The 12,263-nt window shown below is 43.4% G+C and overlaps 1 protein-coding gene across 4 annotated transcripts in view; it reads left to right on the forward strand.

Annotated features, from left to right (window-relative positions):
- The window catches only part of abca12 (ATP-binding cassette, sub-family A (ABC1), member 12), a 74,258-nt gene that overhangs the window by 53,408 nt on the left and 8,587 nt on the right, over window positions 1-12,263 (forward strand). For 3 of the 4 annotated variants that reach the window (XM_041264842.1, XM_041264839.1, XM_041264840.1), the window contains exons 55-71: window positions 909-1,023; window positions 1,680-2,009; window positions 2,439-2,508; window positions 2,664-2,798; window positions 3,112-3,267; window positions 3,716-3,805; window positions 3,904-4,087; window positions 4,590-4,808; window positions 5,148-5,344; window positions 6,423-6,580; window positions 7,031-7,267; window positions 8,474-8,612; window positions 8,826-9,072; window positions 9,580-9,669; window positions 10,585-10,678; window positions 11,071-11,198; window positions 11,798-11,885. In XM_041264842.1, the coding sequence (XP_041120776.1) occupies window positions 909-1,023; window positions 1,680-2,009; window positions 2,439-2,508; window positions 2,664-2,798; window positions 3,112-3,267; window positions 3,716-3,805; window positions 3,904-4,087; window positions 4,590-4,808; window positions 5,148-5,344; window positions 6,423-6,580; window positions 7,031-7,267; window positions 8,474-8,612; window positions 8,826-9,072; window positions 9,580-9,669; window positions 10,585-10,678; window positions 11,071-11,198; window positions 11,798-11,885 (2,677 nt within the window). The remainder of the gene's footprint in view (window positions 1-908; window positions 1,024-1,679; window positions 2,010-2,438; window positions 2,509-2,663; window positions 2,799-3,111; window positions 3,268-3,715; window positions 3,806-3,903; window positions 4,088-4,589; window positions 4,809-5,147; window positions 5,345-6,422; window positions 6,581-7,030; window positions 7,268-8,473; window positions 8,613-8,825; window positions 9,073-9,579; window positions 9,670-10,584; window positions 10,679-11,070; window positions 11,199-11,797; window positions 11,886-12,263) is intronic. The other variant, XM_041264841.1, reaches the window with a different exon arrangement.

A 12,263-nucleotide genomic window follows, 5' to 3' on the forward strand; every position in this document is an offset into this window, starting at 1 on the left:
TCGCTGGGAATGCAAACCCAGGGATATAGCAGAGGTTATATCTCATAATGCAAACCCAGGGATATAGCGAGGTTATATCTCATACCTCGCTGGGAATGCAAACCCAGGGATATAGCAGAGGTTATATCTCATACCTCGCTGGGAATGCAAACCCAGGGATATAGCAGAGGTTATATCTCATACCTCGCTGGGAATGCAAACCCAGGGATATAGCAGAGGTTATATCTCATACCTCGCAATGCAAACCCAGGGATATAGCAGAGGTTATATCTCATACCTCGCTGGGAATGCAAACCCAGGGATATAGCAGAGGTTATATCTCATACCTCGCTGGGAATGCAAACCCAGGGATATAGTAGAGGTTATATCTCATACCTCGCTGGGAATGCCCCAGGGATCGCTGGGAATGCAAACCCAGGGATATAGTAGAGGTTATATCTCATACCTCACTGGGAATGCAAACCCAGGGATATAGCAGAGGTTATATCTCATACCTCGCTGGGAATGCAAACCCAGGGATATAGTAGAGGTTCTCTTGTGCCCTCAGACTTGCTGAGGACATTATGGAGGGTCACTGAGAATATCAGACTCTGGGGATATCAGGAGGTTCACAATCGCATGTCACACTAACTCATAACGAGATAACTGATTTTCCAATTGTGATCAAATTTGATTAAAACAATTTTGACCACAGGCTGTTGAGTGTATCAGAGTCAGGGAGTACATAGTGGAGCCTATCCATCTGTGTGTTACACTTACATTTTGACTGGTAAATGCTGTGAATGTTGGCTATGGTTATGGTAATCTACATTTATACAACACAAAACTGACCTGCTTTATTGGGTCAATTCCTACAGTTGTCCTGTAGAGTTAAAACATATACCATATACCATACCTGTGTTTTCCAGTTTCCTCAACAGCATGTCGAACACCTTCCCGCTCGCCCTCATGATCGCTTGGGTCCTTTTCATCGCTGCGTTTGTCAAAAAGCTGGTTCACGAGAGAGAGCTGAGACTTCACGAGGTAGGAGTGGAACTGCTGCTTGTGTGCCCACGTCGTTTATCCTTCACACTTTGCCACTGTCAACAGGATTGTTTCTCAGCTTAAGCTACAAGACTGCACAGATATTTTGACTCACTAAAATAGAATTCTGGTTGCAAGCATTTGTGCCTCAGTGCAAAGATATGCAACAGCGAATATTTAATTCATGCATTTCATTTCACTTCCAGATATAAGCCTTTTAGAAAAAATGTCATGTTTGTGAAACCATACCAGCCCCCCACAAAGTTAACATACAAACCTTAATGAGGATGGTATTTAACATTTTCAAAAAAATATGAGTTATAAATATAAGATATTATAATTAGAGTATTTTAAGTGACAACAAAGCATGATAAGTACCAGTTGCTTTAATGGTTATTACACATCTTTTTTTCACTGCTTGCAAAACACAATAGCCAAGCTCTATCCTGCAAAATTTAAGAAAGAAGCAGTAACATCCAACCCTGATATGGGACCTCCTTAAAAAAATAATAAAACCTGAAGGTTGAAATGTAATTTGGAGCTTTTTACTCTTTCTTGACTATATCACTATAATAAGATAATTAAAATAGTAGTGACGTCACAACTGTAAGCAGTTTAGAGACATTAAACATGGGCTCCTGCCTCCCCCTCCCCAGTACATGAAGATGATGGGAGTGAACCCCAGCAGTCACTTCTGTGCCTGGTTCATAGAGAGTGCCTCTTTCCTCCTCGTCACCATCATCATCATGACCATCATCCTGAAGGCGGGTAAGATCTTCCCCAACAGCAACGGCTTCATCATTTTCCTGTTCCTGTGTGACTACGGCTTCTCCATCCTGGCCATGAGCTTCCTCATCAGCGCCTTCTTCGACCGCACCAACGTGGCTGGCCTCAGTGGCAGCCTTGTCTACATCATCTGCTTCTTCCCATTCATCGTCATGGTGACCATCGAGTCCAGCCTCACCTTTTCAACCAAGAGCCTCCTGGTAAGACATCCTCTGCCACCCTCTCTCCCTCTGTGCCCCTGCTGATCCAGTCTCCTGGTAAGACAGCCTCTCCCTGCCCATCCCTCTGTGCCCCTGCTGATCCAGGTCCTAGTAAGACAGCCTCTCCCTGCCCCATCCCTCTGTGCCCCTGCTGCTCCAGTCTCCTGGTAAGACAGCCCCTCCCTGCCCTGCCCCATCCCTCTGTGCCCCTGCTGCTCCAGTCTCCTGGTAAGACAGCCCCTCCCTGCCCTGCCCCATCCCTCTGTGCCCCTGCTGCTCCAGTCTCCTGGTAAGACAGCCCCTCCCTGCCCTGCCTCTGCTGCTCTACCCTCTCATCTCTTCCGTGTCAGGCCATTGTTTTTTGTTTTTTTTTGGTCCATGATATCATTATAATTATTAACAAGCTTCTTTTCTCTTTCTGCTTTACAGTGCCTGTTTGCCCCAACTTGTTTCAGCTATGCAGGTCAATACATTGGTCGCTATGAAGGGCAGAACATAGGTTGGTCTCCTATTTTGGTGTTACTTTTTTATTTTTACTTGCTCACATTCAGTAACATCTGATGGTTATGAAGCTGCAAAAATCCTTCTTTCCTAAACCAATGTGCTTTGGGTCTTGGTTAACTTTGTTTTCTGCTGCTTTTCCCCCGTTTTCAGGAATCCAGTGGGATAACTCCTACGTCTCCCCATTGTCTAATGATACCACCTCCTTCGGCTGGCTCTGCTGGCTGCTGTTCATCGACTCCCTCGTCTATTTCGCCGTCGGCTGGTACATCCGGATTGTCTTTCCAGGTACTGAAGCTCTTTTTGAGATAGGATGGAAAATAATTAAGTTGATAACACATTATATGTCAACTTTAAAAATATATATATATATTGTTAGAAACTAAGTCAAGTAGACAAAACTGAAGATACACTAGCTGAAACGTTTGTCTGAACAGATTGTACTGAAGACACACTAGCTGAAACATTTGTCAACTTAATTGTTCCTTATAATATTCATGTTATTAGTAATGCAAATGTGGATGCATGACACTATACCAGGGTGAGGTGGCTGAAGTACTGGGTGTAATGTTCTTCTCCCTGTTCGCTCCTGTCTCTCCAGGGAAGTATGGCATTGCCTCCCCATGGTATTTCCCGGTCCTGCCCTCATTCTGGGCAGAGTGCTGTGGCTTTAACACATGCAGAAAAGACAGTGGAAGAGGGCTCCTGTTCACCAACATCATGCTGCAGAGCGGGAACATCGATCACAAGAACAAAAGTATTCATTTTACCTGACATAGGAAATAGATACCACACTGTATGAAAGTATTAATTCTGTGATGTTACACTCAATATTAATGATCTAATCACTGACGCATCTTAATACTGACATCCTACAATTTACAAACTTGGCTTTTTCCACTGACAACATTTCACTGTATATTTTTTCCTGGTCAATAAAAGAGTGTTGGGATTTTGATGCAGCACTTTTTTTTAGATCATTAGACTCATCACCTGTCACTATTTAGATCACTGCAATAACCTCTCCCTCCCTCTGTCTCGCTCTCTGTATATTGCTGCCTCTGTCTGTCGGTCTCTCTCTCTCTCTCTCGCTCTCGCTCTCTCACTCACTCTCTGACGCTCTCTCTCTCTCCCTCGCTCTGTCTCTCTCTCTCTGTATCTTGCTCTCTCTCTCTCTCTCTCTCTCTCTCTGTCTCTCTCTGCAGATGCCACACCCTGGCTCAGATTGCTGTGTCCCCAGTATTGTCACCAGGTTCATCCAGTCCCACCTGCCCGAGGCTCAGTTGAAGGAGAAGGTGGGGTCGGACTTGGTCTATGCCCTGCCCCCCTTGCACAGGTGTCAGCATGAACTTGAGACCTCAATTCTTCAATCTCTCTCTCTTTCCCCCTGTAGATAATGAGGTCTTTACTTCTGAGGGGGAGGCTGAACTGGAAGGCCTGCCCGTGGGCATGTCTCTCCACGGCCTCACCAAGCTCTACGACCAAACCGTCGCCATCCAGAACCTCAACCTCAACTTCTACGAGGGCCACGTGACCACACTGCTGGGGCACAATGGAGCGGGCAAGACCACCACCATGTGAGAATCAATCCTTGCAGCACTGACCTATACCCTCCCTTTTTCGCTAGTTTTTATCCCTTATACAAGTTTACCATCGTAAAATCATAGCGAAAGCATGGTGAAACATAGGTAAGCATTGTAAAGAATAGCGAAGTATGGCACAGAATATAAATAAACATAGCAGAACAGGGTAGATTATGGTAAAAGCTTTTATAAGTGATGTGCACTTTAAAGGGATATTTTCATCTACTGTTTGCTAATGTTAAACTTCCGGGTTAGTTTCCCATTATGAATATTCTCTAGCATACTATATTGTTTTATTTTTAGCAAAAGATCATCATTTTCATAACCCCCCCCCCCCGAATTTCTGAAGTGAGGTGGTTTGAAATGCTTACCTTCGCCACAGCTGCAAATGGGGGTGATATTTCAGCTGCCCTTGCTGCACCTCAGTACATGTGAAGCATCTCAGTGATGTTTCCTCCAGGTGATGTCTGATCCATGTTCTCCTCGTTCTGTTCAGGTCCCTGCTGACTGGGCTGTACAGCCCCTCGTCCGGCTCCATCCTGGTGTATGGGAAGGACATGCAGACGCACATGGACGCAGTGCGCAGAGACATGGGGGTGTGTATGCAGTACGACGTCCTCTTCGAACACCTCACTGCTAAAGAGCACCTCTTGCTGTATGGACAGATCAAGAGCCCTGGCTGGAACAAGCATGAACTGAACCAGCAAGTGCGCAAGTAAGGATCTCCTGCAGAACCATGCAGAACAGTTCAATAAAGAATACTTTTTTTTTAAATACCGAAAATGTGTTTTCAAAGACTCCTAAAAGTAAATTTGTTGTTTTTCAAATTTGAAAAAAACACAGTAGGTATGTATTTAAGGCAGTTTATATAGGTTAGATATTTTATTTTGATAAAAAAAAAAATGTAAATAAATAATAGAAGTACTACAATTAAAGTAATTTACACTTTGGATTAAAAAGCTTTGCAAGTGTGTTCAGAACATCCAGACAGAATCAGTTGTGATTTTTACCTTGGCACTCGACCTGACCCCTTGCTGCCTGTTCCCTTGCTCAGCACCCTGAAGGAGACTGGCATGTATGCCCATCGGCACAAGCGCGTGGACACGCTCTCGGGCGGGATGAAGAGGAAGCTCTCCATCTCCATCGCGTTCATTGGCGGCTCTAAGACGGTGGTCTTGGATGAGCCCACCACGGGCGTGGACCCCTGCTCCCGGAGGAGCATCTGGGACATTGTCATCAGACACAAGACAGGTGAGGGGCGTGGGCAGCACTGCCCAGCACAGCTGCCTGAGCACACAGGGTGTCAAGCAGGAGTGCTGGGTTATACAGAGCTGTGACACCTCTATACATCCTATGACTGGTTTTGAAGGTAGAAGGCAGTGATTTAGAGGCTTTGGGATAGATTCCTCTAGATCAGTGTTCTCAAACTTTATCATAGTGAGCCTCCCTGCTATATTTTTTTTCTCCCATTAACTTTCTTATCTTAGTGGTTTTAATGTAACTTTAAAATTGCCGCATTTGTATTATTATCTGTACACTGTTGCTTAAATCTGTTATTTAAATGGTCTTGTCGTTGCAGTTGTATGTGTGTCATGCTATACAAATGTATTGTGGTTTGTTCTATTTTCTGCTATGTACTGTACAGTGCTTTGCGATACTTTGTATAAAAAGCGCTATATAAATGCAATAAATAAAGAAAGAAATAACTCATTGAGCTTCATCTGAAAACTCTACGGGTTTAGCTCTTAAGATAGGGTGTCTTGTTTTGAGATGTCGGCATAGCTTGCAGGGCTGCATACTGTGATTTGCCAGTATTTCGCCGCATACAACACACTGTTTTAAATATGCTTCATCATATTTTCGGCATCTGCATTTTGCTGGAACCACCATTGCTGCTCTCAGTTCGGCTTGCGTTGTACGTTTTTCACCCTTTGTCACAAAACGATCTATTTCTCATTAAAGCAGTTTCTCACTGTAAGCGCGCTGCTGATACTGTTTTTAAGTTTACTTGGGGTGGTGGGGAGGGGGAACCACGCAATGTATTTGTGCCGTTTCACACTTGCTAAGGAACATTAGCATGTTAAACAAAAGCTTTTTGTGTTATTTTATTTGAGTTATTTTTAAATATAATACATTTAAAATATATATATATTTTTTTTAAATCATCCAACCTTGAACATAATATAGTGAACACTTGAACCACAAATTAACAAAGAAGCATCTTCTAAAACATAATCCAGGTCTTGGCTATCCACTTTCACACCTGCGTGGCAGAGAAGAGTGTCCCTCCAGACACATAACCCAGTGAAATACCTTGTTATGTTCCCAGGGCGCACCATCATCCTGTCCACTCACCACCTGGATGAGGCAGAGGTCCTGAGTGACCGCATTGCCTTCCTGGAGCGCGGGGGGCTCAAGTGCTGCGGCTCCCCCTTCTATCTGAAAGAGAAGCTGGGCCAGGGCTACGACCTGACCCTGACCAGGAGGGTGAGTGACTGATGGCACCTCCACACCAGATGAATGCTCAATCGGGCTGTCTGTCTGCCTGCCCCTCTGACATCCATTCAGCCATCTGTATCAGTCAATCTGTGTGTCTGTTACTCTCTCTCTCACTCACTGATGTTCAATATATTGGTTTATCTACTGCAACTCATGTCGTCCTTGGTAGAAGTGAATATTTCCTTCTTTCTTTCTATATAATATATAAGAAAATCCCAGTTTATACTCTGTGTAATGTCGTTGTCTATCTTCTTAACACCACTAAATACAATGAAACGTGGAGTTTGGTGGTATAATAAGTTAACAGTTTTTTCAGGCGCTGATATTCAAACCCATCACTGTTTAGATCACTGCAATAACCTCCCCCCTCTCTCTGTCTCTCTCTCTGTATCTCTCTCTCCCGCTCTGCCTCTGTTCTCTCTCTCTCTCTCTCTACAGATGCCACCCCCTGGCTCAGAAGATTACTGTGTTCCTGATACCATCACACGGTTCATCCAGTCTCACCTGCCCGAGGCTCAGTTGAAGGAGAAGGTGGGGGCGGACCTGGTCTATGCCCTGCCCCCCTTCGGAGCCCAGAATGCTGATGCTTACCGATCCCTCCTGAGCGAGCTGGACAGGAGCCTGGACACCCTGCGGCTCGGCTGCTATGGCATCTCCGACACCACTCTGGCGGAGGTAAGCCAGGCGCCACTCAAACGAACCACAGTGCTACACAGCCATCATAAGAACATAAGAACATGAGAAAGGTTACAAACGAGAGGAGGCCATTCGGCCCATCTTGCTCATTTGGTTGTTAGTAGCTTATTGATCCCAGAATCTCATCAAGCAGCTTCTTGAAGGATCCCAGGGTGTCAGCTTCAACAACATTACTGGGGAGTTGATTCCAGACCCTCACTATTCTCTGTGTAAAAAAGTGCCTCCTATTTTCTGTTCTGAATGCCCCTTTGTCTAATCTCCATTTGTGACCCCTGGTCCTTGTTTCTTTTTTCAGGTCGAAAAAGTCCCTTGGGTCGACACTGTCAATACCTTTTAGAATTTTGAGTGCTTGAATTAGGTCGCCGTGTAGTCGTCTTTGTTCAAGACTGAACAGATTCAATTCTTTTAGCCTGTCTGCATATGATATGCCTTTTAAGCCCGGAATAATTCTGGTCGCTCTTCTTTGCACTCTTTCTAGAGCAGCAATATCTTTTTTATAGCGAGGTGACCAGAACGGAACACAGTATTCATGAGGTCTTACTAATGCATTGTACAGTTTTAACATTACTTCCCTTGATTTAAATTCAACACTTTTCACAATGTATCCGAGCATCTTGTTGGTAGCTTCCCCACATTGTCTAGATGAAGACATTTCTGAGTCAACAAAAACTCCTAGGTCTTTTTCATAGATTCCTTCTCCAATTTCAGTATCTCCCATATGATATTTATAATGCACATTTTTATTTCCTGCATACAATACCTTACACTTTTCTCTATTAAATGTCATTTGCCATGTGTCTTCCCAGTTCTGAATCTTATCTAGATCATTTTGAATGACCTTTGCTGGGCTCCAACATGTCAAATAGCTGACATCGCTGTGCCATACATTCTGAAGAACCAAAGAGTAAAAGCCAGTTGCTTGTTTTCGGAACTAGGAGGGTGTATTTTACAAGCCGCCTGTGTTTCCACTAAATGTAATTCTGTGTAAACTGCCTTTTGTTTGTGGTTAAGGTAGGGAGTACTGTGATCTGCTGTGACTGTGGATCACTCTCTCTATAAGGATGGGCCTACTCTTTATCCAAGTAGATCTGTACTGCAGGGAGTCTAGAAGTCTCTGAGCCAGAGCACAGGTGCCAACATGGACTTGAGACCTCACTTTCTCTCTCTCTCTCTCTCTTTCTCCAGGTCTACCTCCAAATGACAAAGGACGATGAAAACAAGGACACAGCCGGGGCTAACACGCAAATGGTGGTCCAGGTCCCCTCTGAGGACACTATGGTCTCTGAAGATGCCACCAGTAGCTATACCGTCAGTGACAGACAAGGTAGGGCTGTGTGTTTAAATCCACATGGTCACCAAATAGGGCCAGTTATGGCACTTAAAGCGTTGTAAAAAAATCAACAACTAAATAACAAAAAAACAGGCTTACAAACCCCACCACAGCACAGCTGACACAAAGGAGAAAGGCATTAACTAAAATTTTTGCTTGTGTGATTTAGTTCCTTACAGTCTTACATTGAATTGTCCCTGCCCACAGCCCTGACTGGCTCCTCCACTCTCGGGGGGGCCCGCCTCTTCGCACAGAAGGTGGTGGGGATGCTGTTGAAGAGGATCCACCACTCGCGGAGAGACTGGAGGGGCCTGCTTGCCCAGATCATACTGCCCGTGCTGTTCGTCATCGCTGCCATGGGGATGGGCACCATCAAGAATGGCATCCTGGAATATCCCAAAATAAATCTCTCACCTGCCTTGTACGGATACGACAGCCAGTCTGTCTTCTTTGGGTAAGAGAGTGATAACCACAGCTAGCTGACCTCAAAATGTTGTGTTATTGTGGATTAAACTTGTGTTTGAGTACCCGTTTACAGGTGATTTCAATTAATTCTGCTAGAATTTCAAGGATTTCATAACACAGTTAAAAATGGACCCAGATTCATAATGATTTGAGGTTGAATGAATTCACCATTCAATTAGAAATCATCCCTGCTGCTTCACAAGATGGTTCACTGTGTCTGAGCTAGCCTCTGTAATTATCTATAGGCAGCAACAGGAACTGAAGATCAGACCAAACTTATCCAAAAATAGCAAGAAACTAAGGGGCAGTCTAAACAAATTACCATGACATGACATGTGACGTCACTAACCTAATAATAATGATAATAATAATGATAAAACTATTCGATTGTATTAGATTAGAGGATCACAGTGTAAGAGTATGTTGAAAGCAGACCTGTTTGTTTAAGGAAGGTTAGTTTAATGAACTCACGGCTTCTCTCTCCCCTCCCCAACAGGCTTAGAAACCCCAGTGCCAGTGATTTGGTCTCTAAGATGATGTCATTTCCTGGAATAGACAACTTCTGCTTGTATAACCCTGGGAATGAGTATGTACACACTCTGTGATGGGGGTGGTAGACTCAATTTCGTTTTCAAAACCATTTCAGCTGTAGCATGTTTGGAATGCTGGCCACCACTAATACAGTCCATAACAAACAGACTTTCAAATAAATGACTACAGTGTTATAGTGAATAAGACAACAGGTGTAAAACACCAATGAGTATATGGAACATGATTTAAATAAATAACCATACACTTCATAGCTACTACTGCATAAACACTAAGGGCACACTGTATGACTAATGTTTGTATTACAATCTGGAATGAGTGAAATTATACTCTAAACTACTAAAACTCCCAACTTTGCAGCACAATTTTGGTTTATTAAGAGACAAAATGTTTTGTAGGTAACAGATACTGACTGCAGGTGACCAATAATCACATGCTGTCCCAGTATGTGCCACTGTTGTACATACCTGAAACTGATCAGCATTTAACCATCATTTTAGTTTAAAGGTATTTATATGAGAACATGGTGCAGCTTCACAATGTAATCATAATTTCAATACAGTTTAATAATATACTGTTTCATGTATTATTGTCATTTTTAACAAAGCATTAAAATGCTAAAATCGAATGTGCCAATACTATATAATGTTGATAAGATGAAATATCAACCAACTAACCCATTGAAGAGATTCTACAAGTGGAACGACAGTGTCACCGTGTGGTGGACTCCACTAGTGTACCTGTGTGATTGTTGAACTGGTATTGCACCATGCACAATATACAAGCTGTTACATGTACCCTCGTGAGGTATGACAAAAAATGTCAAAGTGAAGATCGCAAGATAATGGGTGTGCAGGAATCCTAGTTTAAAAGTCTGTGCCGGAGATCTGAAATCCGGTACAGCATGTTGCTTTTCAGGTGGTCTGAAATACAGAGCGTGTTGTTTTTCCAGGCAGTGTCTGAATAAAGAGGGGTCCGGAGACTGGACTTCAAGTGGAAAAGCTCCTGTGTCATACAAGCCATGTGACTGCAATACTACTGTTCAGGTAAGAGGGGCAGAGTCCCAAACACCCGGTCCACTGAACTAGGAGTGACCCAGCTACCCCCTTCTGCGCCGTAACGAAACCAGAATGACCAGGTACCTCCTTTCTTTCTTTCTTTCTTTCTTTCTCTGTATGGTTAACCGCACCTTTATAAAAGTTTACCATGGTATTTTTGCAGGGGCATGTTGCAGTTTTCCCACAGCTATACTATGCATTTACCATAGTTAACCATAGGTTGCCATGTTTGTTAATAAACTTTGCTTTACCATACCTTTCTGGGCTTTACAGTAACTTACCTATGCTTTGATGTTCTTTTACTATAGGAAACATTTACGAATTGTAAACTATCAGTTCTTGCCACATGTATCAACAGTTTCTTCTGCATTTTTTTTCAGGTCTGCCCAAGAGATGATTATGTACCCCCTCATAAAAAGGCCCCCTCCTTGCAAACAGTGTACAACGTGAGTCAATTTGATGTGGAAAACTACCTACTCTCTACAGCAAACAGCTTCATCCAGAACAGGTATGGGAGTGCCATCGTTAGTGTTACTCAGACTCAGCGAACGTCTTGCTTTCGAGAAAGCCTGTTTCCATTCATTCAGGAAAGGGGTTTGGGTTAGGATTTGTTATCCAGGACATTTTTCAGGTCTTTGGGTTTGCAGTTCATTCAGTAGGGACATCTAAATGAAAATGGGGAGAGAGAATCATTTTGGAAATCCTGCCACTTCTTGTTAGTGTTTCCGGTGCATTTACTACTTGTTCTCCTGCTGTGGGCTGAGCCAGCCTTAGCAAACCATTACTGTTTAGCAATATTACAGTTCTGACAATTCTTACCAATGGTTTTTGCTTTTTCGTAATAGCTCCTCAGTACAGTCCTTTATTTTTGTAGGATATCTCTTATTATAGCAGAAACCATTTCAGACAGTGTGAAAGCATTGCGTCCTGCACAGCTTCTCAGTCCCTCTTGTCCAAACTGCATGTGAATACATCTCTCTTCACACATCCTATTAAATGATTGTAAAAGCTTGGTGACATTGCTGTGAATGGCAAACCTACCATCGCAAAGTTCCCCAAGGGGGCTTCTGCAAGTACACTGATCTCTGCGCTCTGTTCGTATCACAGGTATGGTGGCTGGGTCTTTGGCAGTCCTCTCCCAGTTGATCTCCAGATGGATTTTGACCCTGTTCCAGCTAACAGGACATTGACAAAGGTAAGGGGTGAACACGAGGCAGGGCAGACTAAAGGCAATCGCCTGCACGGGAAACTTCACATTTTTCACCTTGCATTTCACCTTTTACCTTCTCTAAACTGAGAAAATGAATCATCACGCCAGTTCAATTCCCAGCACAGTCAAATCTTTGTTATCAAGACTAATTGAGACCCACAGGTGTTAATACAATTTTGTTTGTTTTAATTGAAGATTTGCTGTAATTGTTCACCTCATGATAATTGAAGGGCTTTTAAGTCTTTTTCTGTGGGAGACTGTTTTCTTGAAGTATGCTGAGTGGACAAGTGCTGTGGAGCATTGGATTTTAATTATAAAAAAACATATGTGCTGCTTCCACAGTACTGTCAATAGAAAATCTGG

The sequence above is a fragment of the Polyodon spathula genome, chromosome 11, assembly GCF_017654505.1.
Source record: "Polyodon spathula isolate WHYD16114869_AA chromosome 11, ASM1765450v1, whole genome shotgun sequence".
NCBI classification, from domain to species: domain Eukaryota; kingdom Metazoa; phylum Chordata; class Actinopteri; order Acipenseriformes; family Polyodontidae; genus Polyodon; species Polyodon spathula.